General features: G+C 33.2%; 3 protein-coding genes across 3 annotated transcripts; 1 reads left to right on the top strand and 2 right to left on the bottom strand.

Annotated features, from left to right (window-relative positions):
• Nucleotides 1-2,187: 2,187 nt before the first annotated feature.
• Nucleotides 2,188-7,072, bottom strand: LOC101735567 (26S proteasome non-ATPase regulatory subunit 6). The gene is made up of 6 exons (XM_004930971.4): nt 6,415-7,072; nt 4,802-4,976; nt 4,563-4,722; nt 3,920-4,104; nt 3,118-3,293; nt 2,188-2,402 (listed from the first exon to the last, which is right to left on the bottom strand). The coding sequence occupies exons 1-6, from the start codon at nt 6,690-6,692 to the stop codon at nt 2,228-2,230; spliced, it is 1,149 nt and encodes a 382-aa protein (XP_004931028.1). The 5' UTR covers nt 6,693-7,072; the 3' UTR covers nt 2,188-2,227.
• A 4,507-nt stretch (nt 7,073-11,579) lies between these two features.
• Nucleotides 11,580-15,118, top strand: LOC101735434 (exonuclease mut-7 homolog). Its single transcript, XM_004930970.5, has one exon. It carries the CDS (start codon nt 11,580-11,582, stop codon nt 14,136-14,138), a length of 2,559 nt encoding a protein of 852 aa, XP_004931027.3. The 3' UTR covers nt 14,139-15,118.
• LOC101747224 (geranylgeranyl transferase type-2 subunit alpha) lies at nt 15,033-20,705 on the bottom strand (the record flags this gene model as incomplete). The annotated part of the gene is made up of 10 exons (XM_038010533.2): nt 15,033-15,229; nt 15,344-15,669; nt 16,209-16,392; nt 16,900-17,126; nt 17,253-17,366; nt 18,031-18,192; nt 19,289-19,488; nt 20,157-20,272; nt 20,453-20,563; nt 20,682-20,705. Coding segments are annotated over 10 exons (1,614 nt in total), but the record flags the coding sequence as incomplete, so codon positions are not given.
• Between the last annotated feature and the right edge of the window lie 757 nt (nt 20,706-21,462).

The raw sequence follows: 21,462 nt of genomic DNA on the forward strand, positions 1-21,462 counted from the left end.
TCATAATAATACCCAAGTTTGAGACAATTTCTTTATGAATAGAAGCTGTCTAACCCATAGACATAAAGAGACATAAGAGTTAGACATAAAAGTACTATTATTGTTAGCACTAGTGTTTTTTTTATATTGTATTTAAATTACAATATTCCACGTGACCACGCAAACTATGAGGCAATCGGTATTTCGCAAATAATATAATGACAAATAAAATGCGAGATAAAACCGTAAAATTCACAGTCGTCGAAGAGTTCGACGAGCAAACTAACCAACAGACACAGCCCACTGAGTTTCTCACAGGATCTTCTCAATGGGTCGCGATTCCGATCCGGTGGTAAAATCTGCGAAGCACAGATCTTGCTAGGGCTAGTGTTAGCAAATTCCCTTAGGTTGAGCCCGTCAGCACACCTACCGGTCCGGACGAAGCTGAAATAGCCCTTTAGGCTACCAGCGAATAGGAAGACGGAAAAAGAAGCTGTTGTAACTTTTTTTTAAACTCAGTCGGTTTTCTTCCAATTTTATTTGGTTGTAATTAACATTACATGTGTCCTCTTCCTTACAAGGAGGGCAAAGGTATTTAAAAAATACTAATATTTTTTATACTGCACGCAATCTAATATTCACTGCATGTTTACGAAACTTTCCAGTGTCATCAAAATCACAGCACAGAGTACTGAAATCAAGCTCATTTATGTTCATTTCAATTTTATACCTACCGCGGTCGTCTTAGAGTTGTCAACTATGTTTATGTGAATAGGAAAAATAAAATGTTATATCGAAAGTATCGTGTAGGTGTAGTTACTCCAATCTAGATTTTTATATTCATTGTTGAGAAGTTACCAGAAAAAAGAGAAATAAAAATAACTAAAGTTCAATATTATTTAAATATTCTTGACCGGAAGGAAGTTAGTGTAGAACTTTTTTTTTTTATTAAGCGATATGCCAATTAATTGCTCTTTAAATGCTCTATTAGAATCCGTAATTGCTCCACGTTTATCACTATTGAATAATTTTTAAATAATTAAAAAAAAAAAAAAAATTGCTATAAAACCTAAAATATCCACTTTGTTTGTAATTTTTTTTGCTCAAAGAATTGCTCCCAATTTGCCCTATTCATTAAAAAAAAACATAATTTGGTAATATTTATAATAATTCATACAAAAAAATTATTTGCATGTAAATTGTTGCACTATGACGTCATCAGTGGTCGTTGAATCCACTGAAAGCTAATATAACCTTAAAATTAAATTATAAAAATTAAAGCAAACATGAAATTGTCGTAATGAGGATTCATGTAAACATAGCATACCGTTTAATTAAAAAAAAATTATTCTACGCTAGCTTCCTTCCGGAATATTCTTGTTGTATTAATTTCTAATATTATAAATTTACCACCGACAACAACTGCAAACGATTTCTATGTAGTTGAACCCTTGCATTACGTATCAAATCGTATAAATACCTGTCTAAGTACTTATTTATGATATGTTACAAACCATCGAATTACAAACAAGTACCTCTCTTCAATTTAAACACTAAGCGAAATTTCACTTTATTCACTGACATCTCAAGATTTTGATTTACTTTATATAGTACAGTGTATATATTTTCTTTTATTGTTAATATTGAAAAAACTGTTACGAATTTTTATTTATCAAACTAAATTCACTAGCAGAGGCGGGAATGGTAAATTTCATATTTATTTTTTTATTTATTGCTTAGATGGTTGAACAAGCTCACAGCCCACCTGGTGTTAAGTGGTTACTGGAGCCCATAGACATCTACGACGTAAATACGCCACCCGCCTTGAGACATAAGTTCTAAGGTCTCAAATATAGTTACAACGGTTGCCCCTCACTTCAAACCGAAATGCATTACTGCTTCACGGCAGAAAAAGGGGTGGTGGTTCCTACCCGTGCGAACTCACAATTGGTCCTACCACCAATAATTACGCAAATTATAATTTTGCGGGTTTGATTTTTATTACACGATGTTATTCCTTCACCGTGGAAGTCAATCGTGAACATTTGTTGAGTACGTATTTCATTAGAAAACTTGGTACACGCCCGCGGGATTGGAACACTGTTGCATCGCTGGATACGAATGCACTAGACGTCTTATCCTTTAGGCCACGACGATATCCATATTTAGTGTGCTGTCAATATTACATTGAAAATAAAAGCGATAGTGTAATTTTCAATTTAATTATATTCAAATTAGTACATTACTTTTAAAAATTGATTACACTCGCTAGTTTCTTGACCCGGTTGAGGAGTAAATCGCCCTCGCGGATCGTCGCCTGGTACAGCTGCGACCGGTCCGCGTCCGCGCCGCGCCCCGCGCCCGTCACCACGCAGCCGGCCACCGCGTCGATGCGACACTGAAGACGGCCGGCCGCCGTGAAACTGAAAACAAAACACGTTCACATGTTATCTATATACTATATACTAGTGGTCCCGCAATAGTCGATGTTGTGTAATGTTAATTGAAATTGTATGTTTAAACATTATTATGGTTCATTGTCAAATACTATTTATATTTCTAATATAATCACAGATTTCGCCAATACTTACACTATAGATAAATAACATTCAAGACAAACAATATAAACTATTCTCAATTTGACCACAGACTAAGCAATAAGAAAAGTTTGACAATAAATCGAAAACATAGACCACTTGTCTACACAATTACAAGCCTACGTGCGGTCAGGGTTCATCGGCGTTAATTTTGTTCTGCAATGTACTTAATGCGGATTTTTTAACGTTCTCGATAGCGTAAAAGTTAACTCAAATATGTATGCAGTTGGAACAGCGCCCCTAGCGGCAAACGTAGACAAACGTTCCAACTCCATACAAATTTGAGTTAACTTTTACGCTATCGAGAACGTTAAAAAACTCGCACTAAAGACACAAAACGAAACACACTATATTTTCACAGCACGTACAGACGCTTGAGTCTGTAAACTCGGATTCTTGTCGATTCAATCACCAACCAAGCAACAACTTAACTTGTTATGCCCATGCCTAGCGATCATATGAAGGCAATTACACATTGTGAACTTTATTCCGTTGATGTGAAATAGTTAAGTATTTTATTTAGGTTCGTAAATATGCTTACGTAGAAATCTCCTCTTCTATGAACTCCCTGGTGACACCAAACGTGTCAGCAATATTATCCAAGCTGAGAGATCGGTAGGCGCGCAGCAGCTGAACATATGCCTTGATGCGAGCCTCGCGCACATAGTGCTGGTAATGAGGGTGGAATACTGGGTCTACACAGATTTGCGTTTCCACCTGGAAAATGTATGGACGTTGCAATGGATATTAATTCATTTTATATATTATAATTGCATCTTATTACTACTAATCCGAACAGAAGCATAGTTAAGGAGTTTTAATCGGAAGCTAATAAGTTTTAATTCACCTCCTTCATTTCAATTTTTGAATTTCGAATTTCAATTTTGAATTTTCGAAATCGAAATTTTGAATTTCAATTCAGCTGTTAATGATATTTTATCATTTGCAGTTATTTAAATTATACACTGTATGATTTTTAGATTTAATGAGATCAGAATATTTCGAGTGAGCGCAAGTAGACTGAAGACTGAGTATAGCGTGTTAAGTGCAGACAAATCTGTCTACTCTGTTTCTAGAACGTTTTTAGTATAACATATAGACATTCAGTATTGACAGTATTTTTAGTGCACTTTGAGAATGCTTTGTTTTTTACTACTACTACCTAAGATTTGACTGCCATTAAAATCCTACCTGCAGTCCTTAATATAAATTATTTAAAAATATTCAATATTATATGTTGAGAATATGGATATTCAACCTTATGTTTTTAATAAGACAAAATTTAGAACTTGAACATTAGTTTCTAAACTTTAAAGTTCCAATTGTAATATTGATTCACATACCCAAGCAAGGCTTTTCAAGAAATCAGCATATCTACACTCATGCAGAGATTCAACTAGCTCTCTTAGCTCTGGGAAACGAGAGCGTAGAGCTTGTACTGCAGCACCTTGCCTGCGTAGAGCAGATTGTAGAGCATGCCTTTCAAGGGCCAAGGCACAAGCGAGAACACAGTACTGGATGATTGTACCTGAAAATAAAATTAAATTTAAAGTTGCAATAAATTATTAACAAATATAGTAAACCTGGATCATGTTTCTTAAAATCAATAGATTTTGTGTTAGTGAAGAATTTAATGGGATTAAAAATCCATGGTGTGGCCTATGTAACTAGAACCCAACTTATCATGGTAATTCAGTTTCATGATGCTCGGGCAGTTTTCCTAGGTAAAATAAATTTTAATTGAAAACTACAGCAAAATTTCCTATAAAAAGGTTAGTGGACATTGTTTGTTGTGTTAAAGTTTATTGGCACACCGAAAGAAACAAACAGTATGTTATTAATTTATGTATTCATTAATTGTGACTATGATTCGTAAAAACTGAAGAAAATACTGTGTAGCAGTTGATGTTGTAAAATAGAAGAAATCCTGCAACAGTATAAATAACACTAATGGCCAAGGTAAGCTTGTATAAATATATAACTTACCGAAATCAACCAGTTCATAAGATTCAAAAGTTGACACACAGTCAATGAATAATTCAGCTGCATGACTGTAATCTCTAACAGCAAGGCAATATATAGCTTCATATGCTTTTAGCTTGTTCCTTGAACGCCAATCTCCACCTTTATCAACTAACTCGTGAGCCTGTAAAAGTGGACGGACATTAAGACATTAATAAATTTTCAAATAATTTCTTTATCTGACTAAATCAATCAAGTTGTACCTTATTGATAGCTTTTCCCATTTCCTTCACATTACATCCATGGAAATAAGCAATTCTGAACAAAGCAAATATAGCATCGAGCCTCCTGTTTGTAGTCAATGTTGAATCTTCATATTTAGATGTTGCCAATGCAGTAGCTGTTTCTTTGTCTCCAACTGAACACAAGTAATCAAGCCTAGAAATGCATAATTATTTGTTTTTAACCAAAAAATTTATTTTTAATACTTTTATTACATTATGATTTAATTGAGTAATTAAATTTGTATTTTTTTTAGGAATTCCAAAAACAGCAGAAATCAGATGTAATTTATTTCTACTTTATGTCAGATATATTATTCATACTTATTCACAACTTATAGATCTATCTACCTACTTAAAGATATCGCCACTTCAGAATTAAGTGGCTTAATCCAAAATTCTTGTTTTTTTGATTAACTCCAAAAATTTAATTGAATAATTGTATTTGTTTATTTTTACGAAATTTAATACTTGAAGGTATGCGCTTGATTTAACAGAGACGGAAAGAGTTGTTCTTTTTATTCTGTTTAATTTAATATTTATTTGATTATAATAAGAGACTACTTAATTTAATAAGCTGATGGGATACACTTATATAAGTCATTCCAAGTATAAAACTCATTTTTTTTAAATGATCAGTAAGCCACTTCAATTCTAGACATGCAATATTTTAGAAGTAAATTATGTATAATCTTTATGCTCTCTTTCTAACTATTCTCTTAGCTGCACACCAGATAAATCTAAATTCAATATTGAAACAAGATATTAATTATTATTTTCCCCTATATATTTCTTTACGTGGGAGGACCTAGAACAGACTGCCCAAGACTGATGTAAATGGAAAATTTTGATTTGAGCCCTACATCCCAGCAGAGGGTAATAGGAAAGAATGATGGTGATGATATATTTCTTTGGTTTTAAATTTTATAAATTTTATTACTTTATTTATTTACAGGCATATTTGCCTTTTTTTAACCATGAATATGGTGCCCCATTTAACTAAGGGACTAGTCTCATAGCTGAAACAATAATAAACTCATCTCATAGCATATAAAGAAATCAATAATATTAATCCTTAAATTTAAAAATGAACAGGTTATTTTAATTTGTTTTGATAATTCTCAATTAAAAATAAGGAATTAATGCTCTCATGCTCCTTAGAGATCATATAAAACATGCTAATATTTTATGTTCTGGTTAATGCAATACAAAAAACATTTGTCTCTTTTCATGATATTTAATTCACTGTGTCAAATATCAAATATCATCTGCCAATGATCTGACTGACCCACATCTGTAAAATCTACAACCAGTCACAAAATTTTGTACAATCTGTAGGTCTAGAGAGGTATAGTAGGTATATGCATTCCACAAAAACTAAAAATTGCCCTGAGTACAAATGAGTACAAAACATACTCGGCAAATAGTTATATGCAATATAATTTATAACTACAAGTGCTATATAATACTTAACACAACCTGGGCACTTTTACTAGCAGTAAATATTAATAGCAATCAGCGTGCACACTATCATGTAATTATTTCCTTAATCGTTAGAAGAAAAGGCTTGATAGAGAGAATGGATTACTACAGACCTATCTTGCCAAACGGGTGTTTCAGAGTCGTCTTCTTCAAATTTAGATAGCCTGTCTTGATTTTCTTTTGTCATGTCATCATACAACTTCTGGTCAAAAGTCCAGCCAAGGTCATTGCACACCTCTTTATAATAAGGAGCCATGTGTCCAGCCTTTATTCCATTCAATAACTGCTCCTTTAACTGAATATTATCTTTGAATTCAGGTAAACTGAGTTTGAATTTGATTCCGGCCAATGCCATGTATTCAGGTGTTTTTCCCTCCGCTGATAGCTCCATTTTCAATTGATTGTAATGCTTCTATTTATCAACGTTATTAAAGTTTGTTTAGAAGTAAATTTTCAACAAATAATATCACTTCTGACTGAACAAACTAAGAATAAAATTAAAATGCATTCAACTTCGGCACTTAAAATACAAGTCACTGCTACAGACTATATGCTACCATAGACCTTTATAGGTTTCATACTTCAGTGTATACTGCAGATCATTTAGCATAGTATGCCCTAAAATTTAATATGTAGTGGATATTCGATTAGGTACATGATATTTAAATGGATTGTACAAGTGTATAACATATAATACACTCGGCGTCACAAAAATCGCACCTTTTAAAAAAGCAACTTTAAAATACTTTTACTCAAACTTTGTCAATAGTAAGGGCATAGTTGTAGGATAGCATCGGAATGGTAATTTAATTGTCTATTAAAAAATAAAAACTTGTGTACATTTTTATAATATTTTTATTAAAAAATAATTAAAAAGGGACAAAGTTACAAAAACTAAAATAAAAACATTTAAAAAAATTACAAATAAGTCCTTATTTTAATTTTATTTTCTGTTCTCTTCGAATTAGTTGGTTTTAAAACGTGTGTTTTCATGTGTGAAAAACATATATCATTGTAAAGTGCACTTCCATCCATACCTTGACATTAATTACCTGTATCATTAAAAAAACAATTACCGTTTCTAACCAGGGAACAATCAATAAGATGTTGGAAAAAATGCTCACTCAAGGAGCGCTAGTTGAGCTACCTTAAAAGGGTATAAAAGGTCATTCCCAGGTAAAAAATTGGTCAGTCTCTATTCAGACTTTAGAGTGAACCCACCGGAGCAACATACTTAAAAGAACAATACCTGAAGATGGATACAACCCCTGAAGAAGCCGCTCAAATCATTGCGCTATTGCAAACAGGACTGCGACAAGTTGACGTTACTCGACAGTTGAACCTTAGCGATTCTCAGTTCGACGAGTTTACCAACGGTTCTGTGAGACTGGTGGCTATACTCGAAGACGTGGATCCGGAAGAAAACGCTGCACATCGGAAATAGACGACCGCTTCGTTGTGTCCACGTCGTTTCGTTTCGTTGCGTCACCGCTTCAGCAGTGCTGCTGAGGTGCAACAAGAGCTCCGATCAGCTCGCAGAACGTCTGTGAGTGTCTCTACGATTAGAAGAAGATTGAAAGAAAAGGAATGAAGAGCTTATAGACCTGCTAGGGGTCCAAAATTGACCGTGCAGCATCGAAAAGAGCGGTTGCAATTTGCTCAGGAGCATGCCAACTGGACGCTTGATCAGTGGGGGGCCGTTCTATTCATCGATGAGACACGAGTATGTCTATTCTGCAACGACAGACGCAGAAAAGTATACCGAAGAAGAGGAGAGCGTTTTACCCAGGCTCGTATAGAGGAATCGGTCAAATACGGAGGTGGTTCCTGTATGTTCTGGGGTGGCATATCCGTCAAAGGGAAAACGAAGCTTGTGTGCGTTTCTCGTACAGGCGGTGGTCGCGGGCAAGGATCGCTGAATGCTGGGCGGTACATAACGGAGATCTTACAAGACCACGTGGTCCCGTATGCCGGTTTTGTTGGCGATGTGTTCATATTATTGCATGATAACGCCCGTTGCCACACTGCGTTTGCTGTGCGGGACTACTTGGAAGAGGTTCAGGTCCCTGCTATGCAGTGGCCAGCACGAAGCTCAGACCTGAACCCGATCGAGCATTTCTGGGACGATCTAAAGAGACACGTATGAGCACGAGATCCTGCTCCCACCACTCTCAAAGAGCTCCAGGATGCCGTGACGGAAGAATGTGAAAACATACCCCAAGAGAGAGTAGTGACCCTCGTGACGTCCATGAAGGATCGGATGGGAGCTGTCATCAAAGCAAGGGGAGGAAACACTAGATTATAATGAAAATAAAGATCCCCGATTTTATTCCAATAAATGTAAAAATGCACTATTTTGCCTTGAGTAGAATTTTTTGTTGAATCAAGAAATGGAGGTTCAAACAATAAAAAGTAATGTATTTAAAAATTCCCACTAGCATCTTTGAAATGTAAAAAGTGCAATACAAAATAGTCCTTAAACTCATAGTGATGTACTTATTTTCATTGATGAATGTGATAGACAGATATCCGCGAGACACGTACGGCGTATGCCAGTATATTTTCGAGTGATAGATACAACCCGACCGATGTGAGTTAGCTAAGTATTATGCTAATATTCCGTATTCACTTTATTCATATCAGAATTCGACGGATTACCGATACACGAATACAAGCTGTATTACGAATATCATAATGAATACTAATATATCGGTCTCGCCCTTAATCATAGGTGATAATAAGGCCGACCACAAATAATTTCACAAAATATTTAAAACATAAATCGACAATTAAAAAAAAAATCTTATTCGACATTTTTATCCCGTTTTTCCCATTACATTAGAAAGTGTAATTCTTCCATTCTACAATTTTTAAGATAATGGAAACTAGGGGAAGACTGAGAATCTGAAGACGACAATCAAACCGATAAGTTTTCAAACCATTATACAGAAAACTATTGTGAGCTAAATAGTAGTACGCCATATCATCACGACATGAAGTTAGTATGAAAAAACTAAACTCTGTGTGTGTAAACTGATAAGTTTTCAAACCATTAAACAGAAAACTATTGTGAGCTAAATAGTAGTACGCCATATCATCACGACATGAAGTTAGTATGAAAAAACTAAACTCTGTTGCTAAGTGGCTAAATCACTGTTACATTTTTTTGTATTGCTTTCCTTTACTGTACTTTGCACGGTTGTAGTATATTTTTTGTTATGTGTTGACTCAATTTGTTTTAACATCATTCGAAGTGTCTTTAATTTAGAATAGAATAGAATAGGAAATGGAAATGATATGAACATTGCAGTTTTAAGCAGAGTAAAGTGTGCTCGGTTGAGAATTAAATATTTTTCGTGACATTTAGTTAAAAATATGCAGTACCTATTTAAAATCTCAATTATTCTTATTTTAATTTACGTAAGAACTTTTTTTTTCCTTTTGAATTTATTATCTTAGGTAGTCTAATCGTTTATGGTACTGTTTTTTAAATGTTTCCACTGGCTACTATAGCGCGACCTTAATTTCCGCGGACACTTTTTATTACACTGAGATTGTCTTCCTTACTTCTACCCTCCATAATTGAAATGAACATATGCCGGCCATGATGGCCATGGATAATCCATATAATAGGTTTGGGGAAAAAGTCTTTTCGCATTATAGTATGTATGAAATTGTAATAAAATTTCTTTGGCTATACTATTTGTATCTGGCTGGTTTTGGTATCATTAAAAGTTTAAATTTTAAAGAAGATAATACCAAATTCAAATTAAGATTTGTAAGATTAAGAAGTGATTTTTATTTATTTTTCGTACTGTCAAGATAAGTGAATCTAATGAAGAAATTCGATACATTTTAAAATTTTACTACAAAAAAGGTAAAAATGCATCACAAGCCGGGAAAAAAATTTGCGATGTTTATGGACCTAGTGCAGTGTCTGTGAGAGTAGCACAAATTTGGTTTAAGCGTTTTCAATCCGGAAATTTTAATGTTAAAGATGCACGTCGCTCTGGTCGCCCTATTACGGATAAAATAGATGCCATTTTTTAAAAAGTGGAGCAAGATCGGTATATCAGTAGTTACGACGTAGCTGAAGAACTGGGAATTGACCACAAAACAGTTTTGGTGTATTTGAAAAAACTGAGTACACAAAAAAGCTCGATATGAACCGTGCACTCATTTGTGATTCTTTATTACGACGTAATGAAACCGAACCATTTTTGAAGAAGCTGATGTGTGAAAAAAGTCGTGGTCAAAGGCCGGCCAGGCTTTACAGACTGTGGCGAAGCCTGGGTTAACTCGCAACAAGGTGATTTTGTGTGTGTGGTGGGATTAGAAGGGCATTATTCATCATGAGCTGTTACCACCAGACAGGACCATCGATTCTGAACTCTACTGCGAACAACTGATGAGATTAAAGCAAGAAGTTGAGAGAAAGTGGTCGGAATTAATCAACAGAAGGGGTGTGGTTTTTCATCATGATAACGCTAGGACCTCACATAGCTTTAGCCACTTAGCAAAAATTAAGAGCTTGACTGGGAGTTGTTAATGCATCCACCGTATAGTCCTGACCTTGCACCTTCAGATTTCCACCTGTTTCGGTCTCTTCAGAATGCTTTAGGCAGTGACAGGTTAACATCACGAGAGGACTGCCAAAACCAATTGTCGCGGTATTTTGCTCAGAAGCCCCAAATTTCTATAGCAATGGGATTATGTCCCTACCTACAAGAACAGAAAAAGTTATCGAACAAAATGGTACCTACATATTTTAGTTAAATGTAAATAAACTATATATAAAAAGTTGTGAATTTTCTTAATTCTCTCCAACCTATTATAATATTAGATAAATAAACGGAAATATTAAGTGAATCTATGTTTAGAAGATGGGCTAAAACATAGATCCAAGCCAGAAAAATTTTTTAAACAAAAAAAAAACAGATCAACATGTAGCCGTCAATCAATTTAACTGTCAAATTGTTAATTCAATACCGTACCGTATCATTTCCTGTGAATTGTGATCATTTTATTTCTTACTTCTTTGACCAAAGCAAAGTAACCCCTCTCTTCTTTGATCAATGGATCATTTCTTTACAATAATATAGATATAATAATTGTCAAGTCCACTGAGTTTCGCACTGTTTAGGATATTAACTTAAATGTAGACATGTCATGTAATAGGACAAGTTTCACATGATTTTATTATTAACTTAATCACAAAGAATATCGATGAAGTTTCTTTTAAAACTACACAGATAAACGTAAATCATAATACTTCAACATGGAAAAGGACAGTCCGATTCAATTAGCTTCAGCAAACCAATCAGTTAAAATAGTACCCTCGATTGAAGAGTCTCTGCAGTCTATGGGTCTAAACATTTCTTTAGATGAACGCAGTATACTTTGGTGGCAGCAGTTACAAACCACTTGGAAGACCTGGAAAAAGAGTGAAACTGTAGAACAACTCATTGAAACATACTTTCAATCAATACGAGATCCCTTCAGAGTGACACTGATATTTATAACGCAATGCATAACTCAAGACTGTAAACCCAAAACACTACCTTATTTTGTTGTAGAAACATTACAAAAGTGGTCAAAAAATCAGGAGCTATCACCTGAAGAATCTATAAAATCACCAGCTTTCTACATTGCAATTCAGCAAAGAAATCCAAGTTTTCTAAATCTTATTGCTCATACGTATCAACTCTCTACCATAAAGCAAGTCATTCTTCCAAAAATTAAAGAAATGATAAAAAATGACAATTGCAAACTTGCTTCACAAATTGTTATGGCATTGGATTTATATGAAGATATTCCAGTTGAAGATTTATTATTTCCATTGATATTACAAGACAAGAATAATATTATTGACGAGTATCTAACAACATGTCCAAGCCAAGTTAAACCTTTGTTATTTTTCCTGGATAATTTACTAAACAAGTCATTCAAATTGCGTGATTATATTCAAAGTTATTTAGAAAATAACCAAATAAGTCAAATTAGATATGAAAAATTACATCATAAACCACTTGGTAAGTTGGTTGCGAGACTTTGTAGTAAATTTAACATACCCATAGAGACATGTAAGAACCTAAGCAAAAATAGAACAGCTGGGGGACTTCGATACTTAATTCATCAAAAATACACAGAAAATAACATAAGTTCTACAGTGTGGGATGACTTGGTCAAAGATTCACTAAGGCAAAATGTAGAAGCAGCTAATGAATTCATTGAAATGTTGTCAAAATATGATAAGAATGAAGCCTTGAAATGGATTGACTACTTAAATATTGGAAACGAAGAATTACCCACTTCTTTAAAGGCTATTTCTCTAGAACATAACAATGACGAGTCACATGATATTGAAAATTGGGATACAGAGTCTAGTAAAATAATCCCTAGTCAAGAGTACTATAAATTTACTCTCACTAGAGACTGTATTATTATAATTGATAATGGTGAAAAGTTTTATGATATGTTGAACAGCATAAAGATGTACAATGTTGTTAGTATAGATTGTGAATGGAAACCATCATTTGGAGCAGTACAATCACAAGTGGCCTTAATCCAAATTGCTACTTTCCATAATGTTTACTTGATAGATACATTAATTTTAAACAAACAAGAATATTCCAGTTTTTGGTACACTTTCAATAAATCATTTATGGAAAACGGTGAGGTTATCAAACTAGGACTTGGGCTTGAACAGGATTTAAAAGAAATGAAAGCATCTATAAATGGTTTGGGAAAAATAAATGTCAAAGGTGAAGGATTATTAGATTTGTCATTGTTATGGAAAAATATTATCAATAATGGTCTTGTTATACCAGGATGCTGTGACAGTATAGGAAATGGCCTAAGTTCTATTGTGCAATCATGTTTTGGATTGCCCTTGGAGAAATCAGAGCAATGTTCAAATTGGGAATTACGACCCTTAAGGGAGACCCAAATAATATATGCTGCTCTAGATGCACATGTTCTACTACAAGTTTATGATTTTTTACAAAAAATGTGTGTTCAACAAAATATAAATTTTGAAGATATTGTAAATGAAACAATGCACGAAACAAAAAAAAAGCTTCCTAAGAAAACAAAGGTGATTGATAGGCTACAATTTAATTTGTGTTCTATTGAACCCAAATTTGTTAATGATGTTAAATTTCTTGTTGAGCCGACCTTATCACATTTAATGGCATACTTGAGATATTGTGGATTGGATACCATTGTAGTGCCTGGAAGCTTGCAGTGGCATGATGTTGTAAACTGGGCGATATCAGATGATCGTCTAGTTCTAGTAGATAAACTTAAATGTTCACCAACACAAGATTTTCCTCAGAACTCTATATTAAATGTTGGAAATGACACAATTGTAAAACAATTACAAAAAATATTTGAAAATTTCAATATTAAAATTAGACAAACTGATCTTTTAAGATTATGTGTGAAATGCAATAGTAATGACATCAAGAAACTAAGTTTGAATGAGATAAAAAAAATATGTGATGACTACATTAATTTAATTCCTAAAAGTACACTCGTTAACACATACTTGGCAGATTTTGATGATGAAGATGCAAGTTATGAGAATTTTCTTAGTGATTCAGATGGTGATGGTGACGTTTTACAGCCAGTTCAAAATAGTTATTGCCCAAACCCAAAAAGCTGTTTAACTAGTAAAGGGGCTGCAATCGAAATTTCCAATCCACAAGGCTTAGTCCAAAAAAATAAACCAGCAGTTCTGTGTGAATACTGTGGTCAAATGTATTGGGATGAAGATGACTTGTTTAAATCAATCAGTGATATAATTTGTCAAATCACAAATTTTACAGTCTGGTAGTTAAAGTACTGCATTGTTGCAATATTTTACCTCTGAATTTACAATAAACAAAAGAAAATAAGACTATGACGCCAACATCAAACAGTACTGGTAGAAATAGCATTAGAGTACTAATTATACTGCATTCCGCAAAGCAGAGAAAACAGACTGTTGTTTTTATAAACTGAAGAGATCATTTATAATTGAACTGAATGTTATGGATGTTCAGCAATAATTAGTATTAAATAAAAAATTGTTTAAATTAAGTAATATGAAAAAACTTAGCATATTTTTGTACTTAAAACCTGAATATATTATTTAATTACTTACTTGGTTTACAATAAACTATTATATATCATTGTTAAACTGAAAATATAAATTGTAAGTCCTAAGTTGTTATAAGAAAGACATAAGGGGTTAATATCATTTAAAAAACACGTGTGGCACCCGGAACTGCCGCGGTAAAGCTATTGCATAGTATTTTTTATCAACTTAAGCAATTATAATTTGACAATAATAATTTAATATTAAAACAATAATAAAATAAGACCACGCTATATTTATAAACATTAACATTAACTGTCCCCTTCACACTCATAAGCTAGACCGCGCGAGAGAGAGATGGACAGACTTTTCATGATGCGCATGCAGTCCAACGTCACGCCATACGCTTATTCACAAACACTACACAAGCCCAACGTGCGAATGTGTTCAACGCGAGCTACATGGTAGGCGGAGTGTTAGGTTTTATGTTCGTTACGGAATTTCTTGATTCGGTCTCCGCGCTCAAAGCCCGCGATAAAAGCTATGCAATAGCTTAACAGAATCTCAAAAACTCATAGTGGAGGACCACAATTTAACAAAGTTGAAGTCCCCAGGGGTAATACTGAGTACAAAACAAAAAAAAAACACTGATGCAAAATATATATATATTTCTTTGTAACTAATACATCGTTTATTCTTTAGTATATAATATTGAAATTATACTTTTTTGTAAATAATTCAATTTCGTTTCTATCCAACTTTTCATTACCCAGCAAATTCAATTCTACCAGATCCAAATCTGGAAAATTCTTCATTGTTGTCAAGTTATTGTTCTCCAATGATAATTTCTGAAAGAAGAAGATCAGTTAGTAAACTTTGTGTTTTAGTTGAGTTATGGAGTCTTAGCCGTGTTTACCTTCAATAGCAAGCAAAAGGTCTTGAGAAGCGATTGAAACATTTACCTTGCAATGTTGCAGAACTATTAAAGAAGGAAATATATTAGAAGTCAGTTGTTGATTGGATAAATCTACGCTATCACAGTAACTGTAGTATTGTAGATAAGGTAGGCTTGATACAGGACTAGGGAATGAAAACTTTAATGCAAGATCTGCGTTTTCGTAGTCTGAACACAATTGTTTTTCAATGCACCATTTTGCTATGAGATCATCATAGTAGCCAGCTCGTAATTTATCAATGACTTTTAGTTTTTGTAAATTTTGTATTGCCTCTGTGTGGTATGCTTTGGCATCTATACAATGTAGGAAAATTGTGGTTGTTAGCATTGTCCCTGAAACAAAAATGTTTGGTTAAATATTACCATTGCATTACCCGTTTTTTTTTTTTTAAATAGTTCAAATGCCCTTGCAGATCAATTTGTTTAAGGTTACTCAATAAAATTGACGGTCGTTTTCCATCATTACGCAAACCCTGCTAATATTCTCGACTCTTAATTTCTCCAATTTACAACGCAAAGATGGTACAACAAGTAGTTCCTTATCTTAAAATGAGAGTCCCCAAGTTGACATCCACAATCTTATAGGTTTATTCCAAACACCAATACCGACTTGTACCGATTGGTAATCCGTTTGAACTGGGAAACTAAATAAATTCAAATTTATTTATACTTTTCTGTGTTTGTTCCAGGCACCATTATTATTGCCAAAATTGGATACTTTTCATAATATAAAGTGTGTTTAAATAGTTTGATAATGTTCCATGTGTAGCCATAACACGACACTGGCAGAAATTGCTGAAAGTATCGGCAGATTGCCATTAATCAAGAGAATAATAATAATAATATTTATACTTTTATGTCATAACGCTTACATTTGCTGTCAGGTTCCAAATTCAACAGTTGTCTACAAGACTCTAGTTGGTCCTTTAACTCTTCTATAACAGCCTCCGAATAATTTCGCTCAAATTTAATTTGATTTTTACCAATATAAAACATTTCTTTACACTCAACGCCTTGTATTATTTGTTTTTGTCCATTATCTATTTCATATTCAACCTGGAAAACCAACCAGAGGTCGTGGATAAGACGTCGGTGCGTCGTATCGCATTCTATCTAACGATGCAACGATGTTCGAATCCCGCAGGCAAGTAAATACCAATTTTTCTAATGAAATACGTACTTAACAAATGCTCACGATTGACTTAAACGTGAAGAAATAACAACAAACAAAATTATAATTTGCGTAATTACTGGCGGTAGGACGTCTTGTGAGTCCGCACGGATAGGTACCACTGCCCTGCCTATTTTTGCCGTGAAGCAGTAATGCGTTTCGGTTTGAAGGGTGGAGCAGCCGTTTGACTAAAAACTGAAGCATTTGTATTTCGAGGTAGGTGACCGCATTTACGTTGTAGATGTCTTTGGGCTCGTGTCGGTGACTACTTATTTAACACCATGTGGCCCGTGAGCTCGTCCTCTCACCTAAGCAATAAAAATAAAAATTAAACATTTAACTGTGCCTATCCAAAAACTGGAGCAATATTTTATGTTGCTGAACTTATATACCTTAATATTTATTTTTTTCGTTATTGGTGTTGAGTGCTGAAAAATCCACAAGACATCATAACAATTTCCTGTACACGAAACCCATTCGCCATTTACAACACAATTATTGATTAATAATTTAGTTTTTGCACTAACATAATTCTTGTCTACGTGTTTGCTGAATGCAAATGTATTTTTTGTTGGTGTAACTGTGTAATTTACTAGATCGATTGTGGTTTTAACTGCACCTGAAAATCGACATAGTTATTGTGATTTTGGTAAAAAAGTTATGATAATTTTTATAACAAAGATTTTGATAGGTATTTTTTTTAAATCAAATTAACATAATGGGCAATGCTCGATTTATTCCATACCTAACAACCATCTTTGATAAAACCAAGCACTTGTGTCATCAGGATCAGTGAATGCAGCATTTTGAACCATTTTTAGTTCATGTTTGTGATGACTATCTTCAATTGGCCTTCCACCTGGAAAATTATTTCATATTATTATTAGTTTTAATTAATATTTGCTCAAGTTGGCAGATAGACGTGGTAGCCAACATAATGTTGTTTAAGTGTTTACTGATGTCCGTGCAAATTGCGTTAGATTTGAGATCAAAATGTTAACTGTATTGGGTAAGAGCCACCTCATACTTCAAATCAGAATATGTGATTGCTTCATTACAAAATTAAATATGATTATATTTTGAATCTGAAGAAACTTAGATATAATTAATCACTAAAAGTAAAATTAGACTAAAGGCAACAAATTTAAAATAAAATAATAAAATTATATTTCAGTTAAGAAATGTAATGGTAGGTGAATTATATATAAGAAGTTATATAGGAATGGCTACAGGAGAAGCTTCAGTTTGAAGTAAAACAAAAATATCATAGCAGTCCCATGCAGGTTCACAACGGAACCTACAAGAAGTACTCAAAGTAAGAGTCAAGATTACAATTAGATAGGTATAGGTACTATATTTTAAGACCTTGCCATTGTAGAAGGTTGATGGGGAAATTGTAGAAACTTGAGGAAGTCTGATATGTATTTTTAGATTAATGGTTATAATAAAACAGTCCCTAAGCTGTCAATCAAAACATTGTAATAGATTCATGTTAATCTTTAAGACCAGTAAAGTAAATATACCTTTCCGATCAGGATATAATTCGACAAGCATTTTACTTCTGTAGTGCCATGCTGAATAATTTGAAAAATTATCCATTAATTTCTCTGTAGTGTAATCAAATTCATCTTTTAGAGATGGTTTGCACTGACTCACAACAAATCTTCTGTAATCCCATGTGTGAACTGTAAACAAACACAATAAATTTCTATGAATTATTTTGTTTTATTTCATAACAGTACTTTTTGGTTTTAATTTTTACATTAATTGAATGAATGTTAGTGCAGTTTTTATGTTATAAAATTTAGTTAACTAGATAGTTTTCTGTTACATAACATAAAATTAATAAACAAATGATAGATTTCAAAATTCACCTGAAATTTTTTTAAGGTGAGAATTAAATACCTTTTAAATAAAAAAAATTGTCTGTTCTATAACAACGATAAAAAGTATTTTAGGTACAACACCTACATAGCTTAAAAAAAAATAATGCATAATTCAATGATATAGGATTCACCTTGTATTCACCTAATCAATCCTCATGACTTAAATCCATTTATAATCTCTGTCCAGTAGCTACTATTTTCATGCTCTATTTGTAGTTAAGTTATCATAAAGAAAAATAAGTACATCCTAAGTTTCTATGACAATTTTTAACTACTGACTTACTATTGGACTATGACTGGTTTGTCTGGTGTTAAGCAATTTTATTATTTATTAATTTGATTTAGTCCATAGAAACCAGAATGTAAAAGTAATGCACTTTCTACTGCTCCAAACATATTTTTGCCTCTGTTCCAAAAAATAACAATGGGTGCATATGAATCGGAATCGGCAAATTCAATGCCTTATGTTTTATTTTTATACTTGTTTCATCATCATCATCATGCTTTTCCTATTACCCTCTGCTGGGGTGTGGGGTTTTTATACTTGTTTAATTAATCTGTAATTGTATATACTTATACACCCTTTACAATGACACATAATGGAGTTAAAAAATATCTTGGGTATTCACTAGCTCTTTTTTCTTTCAAACATCATAAATTTTTTTTATTTTTACTATAAGTGGAATTCCTATTTATAAAAACAAATGTTTATTATTATTATTTAATGACATTATTTGTATTCTTGTTTCTATTATTATTATAATATTACTTGAGAAATTTAATATAATACATTCAGTTCATTTCTCATATCTATCTTAATTTAACCAAATTTCCAAACACTGTTGTTACACTTCAGAACTTAATATTAAAATGATAGCTTTGTGACCAGACTTACAATTCCTTTCATCTAACTTCAGGTAGGTATTGCATAGTTCCAATTCTTTTTGCCAGTCAGGATCATCACGAGTCAGAAGCACCCACTCTCTTTGGTGCCAGGCACAATATGACTTCGGGTTTATTTTTAGGCAATATTCAGTTAGATGCAATTCTGCATTGTACACCTGTGACATTTCTTCAATATTATCATTGCTTTTTCTGAAAATTATGAATAATTTTATTTACTCTTCTAAATTGTGTAAAATACAGAAGAAAATGAGAAAATTAATTTTTTTGTTCCCAATTCCTACATCAAATTTCAAAAAAAATATATATATTTTATATATGGATTGCATTAATAATAAAAAATGAATGGTAATATGTCCTTTTTTTTTTAAAGCTAGGGAATCCATTTACAGATGCCCGGACCGGAGGGCGTAACAAACCGGGTTATGTTGGACTCCGGCGCCTCCTGAGAGGAAGAGGGGGGACGAGGAGGGCCAAGGTCCTCCACCTCCCCGAATTCCTTGAAGGAGATTACGCCTTGAAAAAGGTGCGAGAGGCGCTCGCCCCGCAAAACCAACTACCGACTAAACCCCATCGAGCTCCACCACACCGGTTACAGCAGACCTACGGTACCGCAGTGCGCGCCTAAGTCCACCTTCACCGGTACCCATCCTGATGATAATACTACTTCCCGTAATACTACTATCTTTTAATTAAGTGTTGGTTATAGATACTTTCACACAACACACCGTTAGAAATGTGTTGAAGAAACAAAAGCTTAGTAAAACAACAAAAATCTCAAATAATACATGAGCTCCCCATTTTTTTTAGATAATATTTTGTAATTAAAATTGTGATAAAACCAGTGAACCATAACTTACTTAAATAATTGTAAAATGTCTCTCCTTATATTCCATAAAGTGTAAATGTCAGGATTAGAAGATAACACATTTCCTGTCAGTTCCAGTAATTCTTTATCAAGAGTGCATTCTTTTCTCTAAAAATATATCAATATATTTTCAAGTTATTATTTGGGTTTAGATTATGAAACACAGTTGCCTTAAAGCTGATCAGTATGGTGATCAGTGCTTTGGTTACTGCTAGCGTTACTAATAGTAATTGACATGTTAATTTAGGATTAATTTGATGCTTGATTAATATTAAGTAAAACTTATACCTTGATTTGAATTTTTTGCATGGCATGTTTGAAAATCTTCAATTTTTCATTTCTCTCTTTCTCTTTCCTGGCTTTCTCTTCCTCAGAAGTTCTGACTTTCACTCTCCCGTGCTATAAAGGTTAAAGATAAATAAAAGATTTGGTTTCTTCTTTTTACAAGATTAAAAGATTACGGGCGTGTATAATTTAGACTATTAAACATAAGTGTATTAGTATGTTAGCTTTATACCTCACGAAAAATAATAATTAAAGATTACCATCTCTGCTTAGTTGAATTTTAAGACGATAAAATTTAAACGGAGTGGTTCTCTGTATATATTTGTTCAGTTATAGGTACAAAATAGATTTCCGAGTTTTTTTGGGACTTTAATTTATTTTAAAAGAACGCCAACAAACGTTTTTCAAGATAGTTTTTACAAATTAGTCATCGGATTATAAAATAACAATGCTTAATTATTTTTCTCTAATATGTTGTTAATTGTTACTGATACAAAAGCCAAATTTCATTATGTATGTTTAGTTGTTTGGTTTATAAACTTTTCTATTTGATATTTTAAAGCAATTTATACAATTAATTCATGTGTCTAATTCTTCGCTAGAAGTAATAGTGTTCTGTGGTCTTCAGTGTCTGTGGTCTAATTTAACAATTCTTTGATATAGACCATAGATATTTTTTTGGTACAATTTTTCCTTATTGGGAAAGGCAAAGGGATCTAAGCCCATACAGTCTAGTCTGTTCTAAATCGCAAATGTCGCCCTACACTTGCGGGTTTGCGTATTCGTCCGCATGTGAGTGACCGGTGTAAGAGGATGGCCCCAGTATTGTCTAGACATCAACAAAAATGTTGTTTTTTTTGTTTTTGTTTTTTGTTTTAATTTCTCAAACTAAAAAAAATAAAAACAAGAATATCGGTGAAGAAATATTTATTGCTGTGCGCAATGTTAGCAAATATGAACTAGACCTTTGGCCAAAATGTCATTTCTATGTCTAGATCAGTGCTACCAAATTA

The sequence above is a fragment of the Bombyx mori genome, chromosome 4 (assembly GCF_030269925.1).
Source record: "Bombyx mori chromosome 4, ASM3026992v2".
Lineage (NCBI taxonomy): Eukaryota > Metazoa > Arthropoda > Insecta > Lepidoptera > Bombycidae > Bombyx > Bombyx mori.

Bases quoted from the DNA above. Each gene is read 5' to 3' on its own strand.
- LOC101735567 (XM_004930971.4), bottom strand. From the start codon at position 6,692: ATGGAGCTATCAGCGGAGGGAAAAACACCTGAATACATGGCATTGGCC. The intron at 4,977-6,414 runs GTCTGTAGTAAT...ATGCATTTCTAG, and splicing joins ACACCCGTTTGGCAAGATAG to GCTTGATTACTTGTGTTCAG. The intron at 4,723-4,801 runs GTACAACTTGAT...CCACTTTTACAG, and splicing joins TGGGAAAAGCTATCAATAAG to GCTCACGAGTTAGTTGATAA.
- LOC101735434 (XM_004930970.5), top strand. From the start codon at position 11,580: ATGGAAAAGGACAGTCCGATTCAATTAGCTTCAGCAAACCAATCAGTT.